This window comes from Cygnus atratus, chromosome 19, assembly GCF_013377495.2.
Source record: "Cygnus atratus isolate AKBS03 ecotype Queensland, Australia chromosome 19, CAtr_DNAZoo_HiC_assembly, whole genome shotgun sequence".
Classification (NCBI taxonomy): Eukaryota; Metazoa; Chordata; class Aves; order Anseriformes; family Anatidae; genus Cygnus; species Cygnus atratus.
In genome coordinates, this window is record NC_066380.1 from 1,203,107 (window position 1) to 1,218,046 (window position 14,940).

At 70.5% G+C, this 14,940-nt stretch overlaps 2 protein-coding genes across 4 annotated transcripts in view; one reads left to right on the top strand and one right to left on the bottom strand.

The window, feature by feature from the left end:
• Positions 1–5,759: 5,759 nt before the first annotated feature.
• OLFML2A (olfactomedin like 2A) lies at positions 5,760–13,768 on the bottom strand. Its single transcript, XM_035555434.1, has 8 exons — positions 13,658–13,768; positions 8,941–9,204; positions 8,648–8,755; positions 8,264–8,449; positions 7,887–8,145; positions 7,583–7,804; positions 7,253–7,438; positions 5,760–7,055 (listed from the first exon to the last, which is right to left on the bottom strand). The coding sequence occupies exons 1-8, from the start codon at positions 13,721–13,723 to the stop codon at positions 6,454–6,456; spliced, it is 1,893 nt and encodes a 630-aa protein (XP_035411327.1). The 5' UTR covers positions 13,724–13,768; the 3' UTR covers positions 5,760–6,453.
• Positions 13,769–14,197: 429 nt separating this feature from the next.
• The window catches only part of NR6A1 (nuclear receptor subfamily 6 group A member 1), an 81,514-nt gene continuing 80,771 nt past the window's right edge, over positions 14,198–14,940 (top strand). For 2 of the 3 annotated variants that reach the window (XM_035555436.2, XM_050714646.1), the window contains exon 1: positions 14,208–14,382. In XM_035555436.2, the coding sequence (XP_035411329.2) occupies positions 14,313–14,382 (70 nt within the window). In that variant the 5' untranslated portion in view covers positions 14,208–14,312. Of the gene's footprint in view, positions 14,383–14,940 lie in introns of all 3 variants that reach the window. The other variant, XM_035555435.2, reaches the window with a different exon arrangement.

Genomic DNA, 14,940 nt, shown 5'->3' on the forward strand with positions numbered 1-14,940 from the left:
CGCCAGCCCCGTGGGCAGCCCAGGTCCGCCCGGGGCAGCCGCCCGCTGGCTGCCCTGAATGCTGGTTTTGTTGGCCGGGCAGGGGGAGGCCTTGTCCCCACGCCGCCCCCGGCCCCGCTGCTCCCGTGAATGCAGGCAGTGTCTGCACGCAGGCGCTGCGCCGAGGGGCCCCCTCCCGCTGTCCTGGTGGCTCCCGTACAAAGGTGGCACTGGGGCTCCCAGACCCGGGGGTGCTGCGTGCCGGGGCCCTCTGACTCCCTGCCAGCCCGGGCCGCGCACCCGATGAAGGGAGCCTCTGTGCGAGGCCGAGCAGAGCCCAGCCGGGGGAGCAGCGCGGGCGGCCCTCCTCCCCCCGTGCCGTGCCACAGGGCGCTGTCTGGGAGGGAGCGTTTGTAGGGTGCGGGGGCACCCCGAGCAGCAGGAGCCCCTCCTGCAGCGGGCAGGGAGGAGAGGCAGCGACACGGCCACCGCGCTGCATGGGCACCGTCCGGCCCCAGCGTGGCCCCGCTGCCAGCCGGCCAGTGCCAGGGTGCGCAGCAGGAGGGCGCAGACCCGGCCGGGCTGCGAGCAGGCAGTGTGCGCGCTGGGCCAAGGCAGCAGCGCACGTGGGAGAACAGTAGCAAACCCCGACATCTGGAAAAGTTTTGCGTCCTGCGTTATTTCTTTAGTTCTGGCCCATTTTTGCTGAGATTCTCCTTGGCGGGGACTGCAGAGCGCAGGCTGGCCAAGCAGAGGAGCTCCCCGGGAGCACGACACCGACAGAGGGGTGGAGGCTGCCCCAGGGCTCGCAGTGGGGGCTGAGGGTCCGAGTGGGCACCGTGGCCCCTCTGCGCATCCCCCCTGGTCCTGGGGATGCCTGGGGGGCCCCCCCCGGCTGCTGCTGCCCAAGCAGTCAGCGGGACTGTTCTGGGAGCGGGTGCTTTGTCCCAGCATCACCTCTGGCCCCGTCCAGCCCTTAGGGCACCCCAAGGGGGCTGCCGTGCCCGGCTGCCTCGCCAGGGCGGTTTGGAGCAGCAGCGGTGAGCCTGGGAACGGATTTGTGTTTCCACTTGCGAGTGAGTCAGCCCCGGCACTGCCAAGGCCCGCGGCTCCCTCCCTTCCCTCCGGCCGCTGCCGCCTGCCGCTGCCCACCCCTGCCCTGCAGCGTGCGGGGTCAGCAGGGCTCGGCCCCACATCACCCATGGCTCTGCGGGTCCTGCACTGGGGCCTGTGGAGGCACCGACATCTTCCCACCAAGCGAGTCCCAGCGCAGGCGGCTGATGGGGTCAAGGCACACAGAGGGGCACGGGCAGGGGCTGAGCCTCCCACCCCCGGGGGTCCTGGGGGCCACTAGGCTCTGCTGAGCCCCAGCCCTGGAGCCCCGGTGTGCCGGCAGGGACTGGCAGCCCCCCGTCCCCCAGCCCCACCACGCAGCTCCCGGCCCCCTGGGCCTGGGGACAGTGGCTCTGCTGGGCATGATGCCGTGCTCCCTGCCGAGCTGCGCTGCTTCCTGCAGTGACTTAGTCACAGCCCTGTCTTCTGCTGGCCCTGGGGACCATCAGCTCTATTTTAGGTACAGGGAACGACGGTGTCTGATACGGCACAGGGAAGGGGGGCGGTGGGGCCCAGGGCAAAGTGGGAGGGGTGAGGGGATGCCCCATGCCCTGCGCTCTGCCCCTTCTGCCCCCTCCTGTCCTGCAGTGTCTGTGCTGCGATGTGCCCTCGGTGCCTGCCCAAGCCCAGAAAGGGGCACTTCGGGGGATGACAGAGGCCCCCTGGTCCTGGGGTCAGTTCATGCCTCGGCTTCCCCTCCGTGCCGTTCCTGGCAGCCCCGTGCAGCCCTGGGGGCTGGGAAGGTGTGTGGGGGCCTGCAGCGCCTGCTGCTCGCCTGACCAGCCTTGTTTGGGTTGGTCGATATTCGCATCCTGAGCCTCCTGCTGCACTGCCAGATGCGGCTTCATCGGTTACAAGAGAAACAGCTCCCTGCTGCGAGCACAGCCCCGCCAAGGGGGGGCACTGGAGCAGGCCTGGTGCTGGGCAGCGGGGTGCTTTGGGGGGAGCCCCCCCCTCCCCGCCAGCCGCGGGTGCAGCGAGCCGGGGGCTGCCAGGCAGCTCGCAGCGGGGACGTGCCCCTTGCAGGCGAGGCGCAGCGGGGAATGCCTCCTGTGCCGCTGGCAGGGGCTGCGCCCAGGCCCTCACGTAGCAGGGACAGTGTGGAGGGAAGGGTCAGGGAGGGCGATAAAAATAGACCGATGTGACACTCGGTACGGCTGGCTCTGGCTTTGAAGCATGTTTGCAATGTGGGCACAGCACCAGGACACGCTTCCATCTGCTGCCGGACACACACTGCTTCATTCCCCGGGTCAGCAGCTCTGGCCAGAGATAAGAAGCGAGGGAAGGGCCCAATTCCCCGGCTCAGATTCCCTGAGCACCGCCAGTCCCATCTGTGCAGCACCATGGGCACGCGACCCTCAGCTGTCCGTGGCCAGGGCAGGTGGGTGATGCCCAGCACAGGGCCATGCAGGGCGCGCAGCCCCACGTGCTCCAGTCCCCTCGGTGCCACCCACAGGCAGATGTGGCCCCGTCCTGGTGCCCATCTCCCTGCCAGCCTCCCCCGTAGCTGATGGCTCTTCTCAGGTGTGGCGAGACTTGGAGGCTGGGGCTGGGCTGGTGCCGTGTGCTGGCACAGCCGCGCTCAGGGGAGGATGTTTGGGCAGCCCCGCCGGCTGTTTCTGAGGCTCCAGCAGCCGGGGCTGGGGGCTCCCAGCACAGCCAAACCCCCGGGGGCTGGAGGTGGGACAAGGACTGAGATCCGTGATGCACGGCTGATCCCCGACAGCGGGTCCCGGCGGTGCCCAGCACAGGAGCTGGCGGGCGGGAGGTGCGCTTGGCACGGCAGCAGCTCCCGGCACAGCAGGTCCGGGCAGGCTCCGGCCCTCCAGCAGCCACGCTGCAGCCAGGGCTGGCTCCGGCTGAGCCACGCCTGGAGCAGAGCCCGTGCCTTGCTCAGCACCCCTGCACCGCACCCTCGCCCCGTCCTGCTCTGCATGCTGCCCGCTGGGCTGCTCCCCGCCATGGGGCTGGCACCCTTGGGGGTGCCTGCAGCCCCGGGCAGCTCTGTGCTGAGCAGGGGCCCCAGCCTGATTAGCTGGGCCAGCAGGGAGGCAAAGCTCCCGCAAACACACAGAGCCGGGCCGGTAACTGAGAAGGAAGCAGACGGGGTCAGGGGGGAGTTGGGCCTTTCTTGCTTCACCGCCTGCCCTGGCAGAGGGGCCCGCAGGGGGCAGCCCCCCAGGACCCGCCTGCGTCCCGCTGACCACAGCGGGTGTTTGTGGAACGGGGCACGCGGTGCCTGCAGCCACCTGCCCCCGCTGGCCTCGGCCGCCCTTCCCCAGGTGCCGCGTTACCGTCACCAACGCCAGGCCTCAGGCGCTGCCACCCCGCTGCGTCCCCATCTCAAGCTTCGTTTGCTGCTTGCTGCTGCATGGAGGGATTTTTAATCTCTTAATCACGTTATGAGCAGAGGTGGTGCTGGGCACGCACAGGAGGAATGTCTGGAAGTCAGTGGCGTCTGGCGCGGCAGGAACCCGGCCTGTCCCCAGCCACATGTCCCCACCGCATCCTGCGCAGGGACCTCCGTCCTGTTCCACCTGGCTGGGGACCAGCAGCAGGAGCAGGACGAGCACAGGCTGGCACCATGCAGCCCACGGGCTGGCAGGGCTGTGGTCCCCATATGCACAAGCAGCCCGGCCCCGTGGCGGTGGCAGTGGCCCAGGAGGTTTCACGTGTCCCCGAGCCGTGTGTCCCAGCTGCATTGGCAGCCCCCGGGCAGGCGCCGAGGGGCAGCTCCATGGCCACGGCCGGGGGGGGGTCCCCGGCACACAATAGCGGAGAAAGGCATCGGGGTGACTTTAGGCTGAGAAAAAATCATGGAGCGGTGGGGGGCCGGGGAAGCCCGAAGAACCCAGCATAATGACCCCTCCGGGAGACAAAAGCCTCTTTGTTTTTGCTCGCTGCTGGTGTTTCCTCAGGCTGGAGTGGGGCAGGGCTGCTGTGGTGCTGAGCTGGGGGCCGGGGATGCTTCCACAGCCCCCGTGGCCAGTGCAGGGCCCAGCGGTGCCGGGCACTGGGCAAGCCCTGGGGACGCCGTGCGCTGTGGCCAGTGTCACCCAACCACCGGCGTGTCCCCCAGGGCTGTGCCGAGCTGTCCTGGCCACGGGTGCCGTGGGCTGGGGGCGCAGGGTTTGGGGAAATGCCAGCAGCCGTCGGGGGAAGGACTTATCTTGTGAAATGTCTGTCATTTGGGTGTAATTAAAGTTTCTCGTTATCGTGGTGTTAATGGCAGCCAGGGTGTGCTCGCAGAGGGGCGCCTTTGCAGGAGGCCCCACAGCTGCAATTAGGCAATGCTGCTCTCCAGCCACGTGGTTTTAATTAACCTTGCCCTGGGACCCCCCACTCCCTTCCCCTTCAGGCCCCAAACTGCCTCCTCTCATCGCACCCTCTGCTTCCTGGGCAGCCGTGGCTGTGTCTTCGCCTGCTGCCCCGGGCACGGGCACAGGCAGCGCTGCCGGGGGCACCGGGGGCGCAGGGACAGGCCCCAGGGCGCTTCGGTGCAGGTGCCTGCGGGTCCCTGTGACGCTGGGTGCGGGCGGCTACCCCCAGGGCACGGCCGGGGCCATGCTTTGTTCCTGATGTTTTTGTTCCCAGAGGGAATCGAGGGACGCCCCTAACCCCAAGCCCAACGCTGGTCCAGCGCAGCAAGACAGCGCAAGGCAAAGCGGCGGCCCCCGCAGAAGAACAACAAAGCCCTGGAATTAGAGATGTGCTGGGAGTTTACTTTACCGCAAAAAAATGTCAGAAATCCATATTGTTTAGACAGGGATTTGCTGGGGATCGTTAGATAAAAGCCTGGCAGAGACCCAGCCAGGGGAAAAAAGTCGGCCAGCTCCTTTCCCCTGGCGGGGGACTGGCGGATGAGCAAGGGATGTGCTGCACCGCACCGCACCACCAGCGGGGCACCGGGGCAGGATCCGGGCTGGGGCTGGAGCAGAGGCGGCAAAGAGCGTCCCGCAGTCCCAGGGCAGCACCGGGCTGCCTGTGCGTGGTGCCCGCCTTGGGCGTTTCCAGCAGGAAGCGTCATTTCGGCCATGCCCAGGATGTGTGCTCCGCTGGGGGGGCTGCTCTCGCCCCTTGGCCCCTCGGGGGCCCCCTGGCAGCTCCACGGTTGCAGAATTTCGCAGCAGGGCTGGGGCAGCTGCTGCCGCCCATGCCCACGCTCAGCTGCTCTCGTCTCTCTGTGTCCAGGTTACAGTGAGACCAGATTTCCTGGCAGCCGGTCCCGGCTCCCAGATGTTCCTCCTCAGGCTGCAGCTCAGACCTGGAAACAGCAAATTCCTCTTTTTTCCCCAGGACTGAGCCAGGCCGCGCTCCCGGCCCTGCTCTTGGTCCTGGCCTGCCTCCTGCACCGCCAGGCAGGGGCCCGCGGGACGCAGCCGTGGCCACGCCGGGTGCTGCAGGCGGGTGCTGACCCCCCGGTGCCAACCCCAGGGCCCCACAGGGCCAGGCTGCGGCGGGCTGAGCCCCCCTGCCAGAGGGTGGGAACGAGCAGCATCGCAGCACGGTGCCCTCCCCGGGCACAGCCAGCGTGTGCAGGGAGAAGCCCCCATGCATGCAAGCAGCCCCTCCACGCCTGGCTGTGGGATGGGCTCACCCTGAGCGGGACTGCGAGCACCCACACCGCCCCATCCCGGCTTCAGGAGAAACGACAGAGGTACACAATCTGTTTTTACGTCTGTTACTTTTTAATACTGTTCACTTCTAAAATGACAGAAACCAAGCAAAGCAATCCTGGGCCCTCGCGCTGCCGTGGGAGGAGCGCAGGAGGGCCTCGCGCCCCCTCCCCGCCCGGTGCCGGGCGCAGGCAGGGCGCAGGACACACACCAGCGCTGCAGACAGGCTGCTCCGTGCCAGCGCACGCCTCCTGTGAATGCATTTAAATAACAAGCTAATGAATTGCAAAAGCATAGGCATCTCATTTGCATCTTCTAAAATAGCAATCAGCGGCTGTTCCTGCCGGCGAGGCAGCGCCCGAGCTGCAGCCACCCTACAGGACAAGGTCCCGGGGGTGCTAAGGGCACCAACGACTGCAGTGGGCACGGGGCCAGGCCGCGTACAGCGGCTTGGGGTGGGAGAGGTGCCGGGCTGCCCCGTGCCCTGCCGCAGCCCCGGGGCTTCCAGCAGGCAGTGCCGGACGAGCGGCCAGTGGTGGCACCCGGCCCTGCAGCCTCAGCAGCCACCGTGTCGTGGGGGTGTCCCCGGGGCGCTCCCCGCACCACAGGGCCCTGACAGCCCGGCCCTGCTGGTGGCTGCTGGCTGGGAGAGCCCTGGGGTGGGAGCCGGGCTCTTCCCGTGGCCCCGGCCCAGCTCGGGTGCCGGCGCCAGGCTGCTGCCGGGTGCCTGGACCCGGCCGGGTGCTCAGACCACAAAGTGGAGCCTGTAGGTCATCTGATGGCCGTTGTCCCAGGCATAGAGCACCTTCTCTTTGGGGTTGTAGTCGACCTGCGTGGTGAAGGCATACTCGTTGAGGAAAGGCAGCCGGAGGTCCGCCTCTGTGTCCGTGTGCGTGTCAAAGGCGTAGGAGATCTGCCCTTCCTTCTGGTTGTAGGTGTCCACAGCGTACAGGATGCCGCAGATGATGAAGCAGTTCCCGTAGGCGTTGCGCTTCAGCCCCGTCTTCCAGGTGGTCTCCCTGCGCACTGACAGGTCCCCGGGGTCGAGGCGGCTCAGGACGATCACCTCCTGCTGCGAGTAGTCGTAGTCCACTGAGGGGTAGATGACCCAGAGCCCGCTCTCATCCACTGCAAAGTCGATGTCCGAGTGCCCCCTCCACTTCCAGGGCGTTGTGTCCTCGTACACCACGTCGTGGAGCAGCGCCCAGCCTGCCACGTAACGCTCCTTCAGGTCGTACTTGATGATGTTCTTGGTGAAGGCACGGTTGTAGTAGAAGGCGCCCCGGTACACCACGTGCCCGGTGCCGATCCAGTTGTAGGGCAGCTTGTAGAGGTTGCTCCAGCGGCCTGCGGGCAGGCGGGGGGTGTTGAGAGCTCTGGGTGGCCCCGTCCCCTCACACCCTGTGCTCCCTGGGGCCGGGCAGGACGCCAGGCACAGGGAACCAGGGGCAGGTCCCCGTCCGCTCCCCATGCAGGGAGGCAGCGCCCAGGGCCTGGCACAGCGCCCGGCAGGAAGCGAGGCCCTCCTCCATCCCCAGCCTCACCCTGCTTGAAGTTGTCCAGGCTCCTGAACTCCACCAGGCTGTTGCCGTAGTAGTAGTTGGTGACATAGATGCGGTCATCCTTGGCCGCCGGGTCCTTCATCCAGGCCCCCTCGTTGCGCCCGTAGCTGTGGTGCTCCGTGGGGGGCTCCACCGACTTGATGGTGCCTTCACACTCCACCTCCTTCACTGCGGGAGGGAGAAGGAGGAGGAGGAAAAAGAGGAGGAGGAAGGCTCAGTCCTTGCAGGGCCAGGAGCTGGGCCACCAGCCCACAGGAGCCAGGATGGGTGCTGTGGGTGCCCCCGCCCTGCAGCCCGGCCGTGCTCACTCACCTCTGTTGGGCACTTCGGGGCCGCTGGTGCTGTCGGCCCCGTCCCTGGGGGGGCTGCGGGCGGCGGTGCGAGGGGCCAAAGCGGTGCTGGGCACAGCCGTGGTGCTGGGCACGGTGGTCTCTGCCCGTGTGCCGGGACGGGACGGGGTGCTCTCGGCCGGAGGGGGCGTGGGGCCCCTCTCCTCCTGCCGCTCGGGCACAGCCGCCCCCCTGGCGGTGCTCTCTGTGGGGACACGGGGGTGGGGTTCGGTGTGCCGGCAGCGACAGTCCCTGGCCCTCGCCCCACAGAACAGCCCTGCACTCACCGCGGCTGCCAGCCGCCCCCTGCGCCTCCTCCGCCTGCCCAGCCTTGTAGTAGGTGATGCCCCGGACCACGGTCTGCTGGTGCGCGGGCGGCTTGGGCTTGGCCGTGGGCTGCGACCCGCCTCGCTTCACGTTTTCCTTCTTGGGCTTCTCAGGCTTGAGCGGCTTCTCCTTGGGCGCTCGTGCAGCCGCCCTGTCCGCCAGCGCCTTGCGGGGACTGGGGAACCGCGCGGCTCCCTTCCCGTGGCCGCCCGCCGTGTCCTGGGGGAGCCCCGGTCAGACCCCTGCGGCCCCAACGCAGTCCCAGGAGCTGCAGGCACCCCCGGGGCAGCTCGGCTCTGCAGCACCGCGGGGGCGGCCCGGCGGGGGGGTCGGGTACCTGTGCCTTGCTGTCAGGGACCGCAGCAGCGTCCTTCTGCAGCAGCTGGTAGCCCAGGTTGGAGATCTCCTTCTTGATGCTGATCATGATGTCGGAGTAGTTCTCGTAGCGTCTCATCTGGTCGGTGAGGTGCAGCACGCTCTCCTTCATGAAGTCGTTCTCCCTGCTCAGGTTGGTCTTGATGGTCTGGAGGGAGGGGAGGATGAGGGAAGGGGAAGGTGGGGAGGAGAGGGGAGTGGATGGAAGGGGGGCGGCCCTGCTGGGGGGAGCCCACGGCACCTCCCAAAAGCCCTAAGCGACCAGATGGGGCCAGGCCACCCGCCGAGGGCGCTGCCGGGCTGACTGTCAGCATGCAGTGGGGAGGGTGCCCCGGCGCTCACTCACCTCCTCCAGGGTGTTCATCTGGGCGACCACCTTGCTGATGTAGGAGTGCACCTTCATCAGGTCCATGCTGTAGAGCGTCCCCTCCAGCAGGTCCACCATGGACTGCAGCTGCAGAGGGAGAGCTGGGCTGGGGCAGGGGCCACGGGGCAGCACCCCATGGGGCGCCCCACGCATCCCCTTCCCCGCTTGCGGCTGCAGCGCAGGAACCGCGTCGCTGACCCCCCAGGGGCCTGCCGCTGCACGGGGTGGGGGGCCCTGACCCCCAGCCGCGGTCCCACCAGGCCTGCAGGTACCTTGAAGAGCTCGGGCGCCTGCTTCTTCAGCTTCTCCATCTTCCACTCATTCTCGCAGGGGTTGAGCGAGGAGGGGGGCGCGGTGCAGGAGCACTTGCAGTCGGCCCCCGAGCTCACCGTCTCCACCGTGTAGAAGTCCTCCACCCGCATGCTGCCGTCCCTGACGCGGCTGCAGGCGTCCTTGCTGAGCGGCCGCAGGATGCACTTGCAGCGGCAGTCGGAGCCCTCGGAGGTCATCCGCACCTGGTCCGCCTCACCCAGCGCCTGCGGGGGATGCGGTGCTGGGGGTCCCGCGGGGCCACCCGCCGCCACCGAGCCTCCCTCCCGCGGCAGTCCCGAGCTCTGCGGGGTCTCCCCCTCCCCAGGGGCTCCTGGCCGTGCCCTGGGAGCATGGGGCATGGCCCAGCCCGGGCCACCCTGTCTCTCCTCTCCTCATCCAGCTGATGGTGACGGAGACAAAACCCGAGCAGCCTCTCACCCCGTGGCCACCTGAACCTCTCGTGCCCTGGGGACGTGGGGCCGGTTCCTGCTGCCATTTCGCAGCTGCTGGCAGGACCTGGGTGAGCAGCGCTGATGGCGAGAGGAGCCAGCAGCGCCTCCATCCTCGCGTGCCTGCAGCGCGGCCGGGGGGGCCGCTTGCACACCCCGACCCCACACAGGGACGATTGTTCGTGATGAGACGCAGCCACCTCGGGGTGAGCTCAGCCCCTCCAGATGGGGACGACTCCCGCGATGGCCTCAGGCCCAGTCAAGGACTCCCTTGTTTCCACACATGGCCCTGACTCACGCAAGAGCCCGGGGTGCTTTTCGGCTGTTTTTTCCAGATAAGGAACTGCTCTCTCCCCGGCTGTGCTTGGGAACAAGGCCCCCAGTGCAGCAGGCTTGGAGGGACGGGTGGGCACGGCCGTGTGTCACCCAGCACCCACTGTCATGCCCAGAGGTGGCTGCACCCCGGCACGAGGCCGCTCCCGCTCCTCGGAGCCGCTGCGCTGTGCAGCCCGGTGGCAGGGGCACCGCTGTCTGGTGGCAGGCAGCTGGCAGCCCGTCCCGTGCTCCTCGCCCCGCTGCTGGTGCTGCCCACGCTCTGGTCAGGAGCAGGGTGAGAGCAGGGCTGGGAGCCGCAGCCGAGCAGCTGCTGCAGAGGCTTCTCCAGCCCGGGGCAGCGGCCGGCAGCAGTGACGCCAGCAGAGCAGTGAGAGCTGCTTGTTCCCTCTCACACCCATCTGTGTGAAAACCCATGTCCCAGCCTGGTTTTGGCCAAGCTGCTGAGTTGGAAAAAGCAGCTTGTCTGCGCTCCAGGCTGCCTTCCCGGCCGGCCGGGTTCATCTTCCCCCGGAGATCTGGGGCAGCGGGAGGCAGGAGCAAGCCAGGGACTTCCCGCAGGGGCTTGTCCTGGGAAAACGCCCCCAGCGCCTGGGGGTAACGGGGAAGGAGAGCACCCGTGGTCACGGCCACACTGGTCGCTGCTGGCTGGCACCTGCCCGTTTGTGGACGTGCCCTTGGTCACATCCCAGGGGAGCGGTGGGGACGTGGGGGCTCAGCTCCCCAGCAGCCAGCGGGGTCGCAGCCCAGGGACAGGGGACGCCCCGCGGCTCCTGGCGGCCCCTCCGAGGGCAGCCTGCTGCAGCCACAGGGAACCTCCCCCTGCCCACCGGGCTTCCCTGCCACCGGCCACACCTTGCACACACAAACCCCGGCGTTTTTGTGCCAGTGCCCTAACGAGCGCCTTGATTAATGAGGAAATGCAGAGCTCGAGCGCTGCTTGGAGGCTCCAAGAAGAGAACCCCCGGGTGACGGGCGGCAGCTGGGGCTCGGCTCCTGGGGCTGGGTCAAGCGTCACGCGTGGGCACCCGGCAGTGCCGGCGTCAGCCCCCGGCAGCCAGGAGAAGCCCGCCGGTGAGCTCAGCCCGTCCCTGCAGCCTCGGGGGCAGTGCAGGGGCCCCCACCTCGGCTGGGTCTGCGGGAGCCCTGGGGAGCTGGGGACGGGTCCTGGCGGGGGCAGCGGCCGTGCTGCGCGGGGAGCGTCCTGCTCCGGGGAGCGTCCTCATGTGGGGACCGTCCTCATGTGGGGACCGTCCTCATGTGGGGACCTCATGTGGGGACCTCATCTGGGGATCGTGCTCCACGCACCACGAGGCTGGGAGAGGCAGCGCCGGGGGCCCGGGGGCAGGAGGGCTCCGCAGCCAGGGGCCAGCCTGACTCACCCTGGGAAACCGAACGGGGCAGGGCTGGGAGCTGAGTTTAACTCTTGCTGTCCCTTCCTCCACCCCCCGGGAGCACGACGCGGCGTGGGAAAGGGCAGAGGCGCAGCCCGCAGGCAGCACCCGCGGCTCCGCCGGCACCGTCCCTGCCCACGGGGCTGGCGGTGGCCCAGGACCGGCAACCGGGGAGCTGCCTTCCCTCGGCCACTGCGCTCCCGGCCCGGCCCCAGTGCCAGCGGCTCCCCCGGCCCCGGGAGCTGGGGGCTTCCCTTCCCAAAGCGGCGGCGAAGCCTCCCTGCGTTTTGCATTTCAAAAAAAACCCCTCTCCCTTTTCACAGGGAAACGAAGGTCTCACTAGCCGGGAGGAAAACATCAGGCTGCTGGGGAGCGCTGTAAATTTAACAGGATCTCATGAACCTCCCGGCAGGGTGCCGCGGGCAGCGGTGGCAGAGGGCTGGCGGGATGTGGACGGGGATGGGCAGGGCAGCGCGGGGAGCAGGATCCTCCTGGGCAAACACCGCGTCCCCAAGCTCCCGCGCTCGCCCCTGGCTCCCTCCGACCTCCCCGTGGCAACGCAGGCGCTCGTGCAAGCGGGCAGGAAGGTTCGGAGCCCAGCTGCCAGCCCCATCCCTCCACACCCAGGGGGCTGCGCGAGGTCCCTGCGTGCACGTGCGTCCCCGTGCCAGCCCCGCGAGGGCTGCGCCAAGGGGCTGGGAGAGCAGCGCTGCTGGCACAGCCCGTGCGGGGCTCCCCCCTGCCCTCCAGCACCCCAAGACCAACCCCCAGCGCAGCCCGGCGGCCGAGCCCTGGGAAGCACGCTGCGGTCCTGCCCGCGCCAGCACCTTCCGCGCGGCACGGCTCCAGCTCCTCGTGCCGGAGGCTCGTTCCCGTGGGAGCAGGCGGCGGCGGGCGGCGCGTTCCCTCCCATCGCACTTGGCAGCGCTGCTCCAGGGAGGAACGGCCTCGCGCGGAGGCCCAGCGTCGCACTTAGGTGGGGCGTGCGGGCTGGGGCCGTGCGCAGCAAGTACACCCGTAGCGCTGCCGCGGGTTGTTTACACTGCACGGTGCATGGGGGGCTGAGCGAACCAAGGCTCCCCCGCGGCACCAAGAGGCAGCGACCTCTAAACCAGGAGACCGAGTGATCTCCTGCCCGCGTCTCAGCAGCAGCCCCTGCTCAGGGCAGCCTGCCCGCAGCCCCTTTGTCTCACAGGGGGTCAGCAGCAGTGAGAGCCGCTCGCCCTGGGCTGTGGGTGACAGCGGGTGCTGGGGCTGCGGCGAGCCCGGCGGTGCACGCACCTCTGCGCAGCAGCCAGGGCACCGCGCCTGCCTGCACCCGGGCGGTAACATTAAACCCCACTCTGCCTTTTAAATGGCTTCCTTAAACAGGAACCATATGTTCTATTTATACACAAAAGGCAATAAACAAGGAAGTCTTAAAAAAAGGTCCCCGCACAGCCCACTCTGCGAAGGTCACTGCCTCCGAGCATCGCCCGCGGCGCTGAACCTGCACAGCCCTGCCTGGCTCCGCGCTCAGCGCCCAGCCCCGCACCGTGGGGGACACGAGGCGGCTCCTGCCGCAGACCGGGGGACCCCCACCCAGTGGCTTCCCCAGAGGCGTTCTGGGGGTGGCCGCAGCCCCGGGGCCGGGCTGTGTGCTGGCGGCCGGCAGGTGAGAGCATCCCTGCGCCGTGCCGAGGGTTTCCTCGCTCCCAGCTCTACGAGTTGGGTGATGTTCCCAGCGCTGCTTAGCTTCTGGGACCTCTTGCAAAAGCGTTCGTGCGAGCACTGAATTTGTGCCAGCGTTTGGAGGAAGAAGGGCTTTTGACAATGAGCCCGGCCAGCTTCTGAGCCGGCCTTTGCTTTCTGCCAGAGGACCTGTCCTGTCCCGCAGGGAGAACGCTCATCGGGAAGCTCGCTGCCGTGCCGCGCTCCTCGCGTGCAGCGGCTGGAAGGCGTCCGTGCCAGGGCAGGGCACCCGCGGCACCCAGGGCACCCTCACCCTCCTCCTCCTCCTCCTCCTCCTCGCCACACGCCGTCCGCACGTGCCCACGGAGACGACGCCGGGGCCGTGAGCGAGTGCCCACCGGCGGAGCCCCGCGGGCGGCCGAGAGCCGAGCCCTGCGCTCAGGCCCGGGGGGGCACCGCGGGGAGCTCCGCCCGCGGATCCCGGAGCCGGGCGTTGCGCACCGGCTGCCCGGGCACGTCCCGGCTCTGCACCGCCCCTCCTGCCCCGGGGCCGCTCCGGGCACCGGGCGCTGCCGGCCCCGCTCCGTCCCGGGGCCGCTCCCGCCGCGGGGCTCCGGTTGCGGCGCCCCTCTCCGCCCGCCCGCCGCTCCCCGCGGCCGCCACCGCGTTCCCGGCCGCGCCTGGCCGGGGCTGCCCCCGGGGCTCGCTCCGCGCACCTGACCCCAGCGCCCCGCTCGCCCTCCGGTGTCCGCCCCGGGGGTCCCTGCCCGAGCTCGGTCCCGGTCCTGGTCCCGGTCCCGGTCCCGGTCCCGGTCCCGGCGGGGGCTTACCGTGGTGCCGCCGCGCGCCGCGGCCAGCGCCGGGAGCAGCAGCGCCGGGAGCAGCAGCGCCCGCATGGCGAGAGCGGCGCCGAGCACCCGCACCGAGCGCCCGCTCCGCCCGGACCGGCGGCGGGGAGGAGCCGCGGGCCCGCCCGCCCCGCCCCGGCTCGGCCCCGGCCCCACGAGCGGCGCCGCGGTGCCGCCCCGCCGGGTGCCCGGTGCCCGCCCCGGGGCCGGCAGCGCCTTCCCCGCAGCCTCGGGGGCTGGAGCTGCCCCCGGTGCCCGGCGCCTGCCCGGTGCCGGGTGCCCGGTGCCCGGTGCCCGTGCCGGGCCGTGCCGAGCCGCGCCCGCCGCAGCCGGCCGGCGGCTGCCCCCTGGCGCCCCGCCGCTCCCGGTGCACCGGCGGGGGGCGGCCGGGGCGCGGCGGGGGCGGGGCGGGGCCGCGCGGGGGGCGGGGCCAGGGGCGGGGCCAGGGGCGGGGCGGTGGGCGGGGCCGCCAGGGGGCGGTCGGACTACGTTTCCCGTCGTGCCCCGCGCGGGGGGAGAGGGGCGGGGCGGTCCTGCGGCGGTGGCCGCGGCTGTCAGCAGCGCCCGGAGCGGCCATGGGGGCGCGCGGCCGCCGGGGCCCCTGAGAGCGCCGCGCCCCGGCCCCGGCGCCGCCGCCATGGAGCTGGAGCCGCCCGCCGAGCTCCCGGAGCCGCGCGCCGCCGCCGCCAAGGGGCCGCCGCGCAGCGGTGAGTGAGCGAGCGGGGCGCGGGGGCGGCGGGGCCGGGCGCGGCGGAGCGGAGCGGCGCGGAGCGGAGCGGAGCGGGGCCGCTCGGGGCGGGGCAGCGGCTCCACACGGCCCGGCCCGGCCCGGCCGCTCGGGCGGCGGGGGCACAACAAAGGCCGCGCGGCGGGCACGGCCCCGCACGGCCCCGGCCCCCGGGCCTCGGCCCGGCCGTTCCCGGCGCCGTGTGGGCGCTTCTGCACCCGCAGCGCCGGGGCCGCGCCCGTCCCGCGGCCCCCGGCCCCGTTCGCCGCCCGGGGCGCCTCTCCCCGCACCAAAGGGCTCCCCGCGGGCAGCGGCACCCCCACGCGCGCGGTGCCTCCGTGGCCGCACCGAGCGCGGCTCTGAGCCGTGCCCCCCGCGCGGAGCCGCCCCCGCCGCGTTTTTCCTCCCCTCGCGGGCTGCCCGGCGGGGTGGGCGCCGGTGAAGCCCCCGCCGCGGCGCTCTGCTCGCGGGGAAGCGCCTGCGGTGCCCTCACGCGGCGGTACCGGCCCCGCTGCCCGCCTCCCGCGGAAATACGGGG

Excerpts from the sequence above, each read along its gene's own strand:
- OLFML2A (XM_035555434.1), bottom strand. The coding sequence starts at position 13,723 with ATGCGGGCGCTGCTGCTCCCGGCGCTGCTGCTCCCGGCGCTGGCCGCG. Across the intron at positions 8,756-8,940 it reads AGGCGCCCGAGCTCTTCAAG|CTGCAGTCCATGGTGGACCT; the intron begins GTACCTGCAGGC and ends CTCCCTCTGCAG. Across the intron at positions 7,805-7,886 it reads GGGGGCGGCTGGCAGCCGCG|AGAGCACCGCCAGGGGGGCG; the intron begins GTGAGTGCAGGG and ends GTGTCCCCACAG.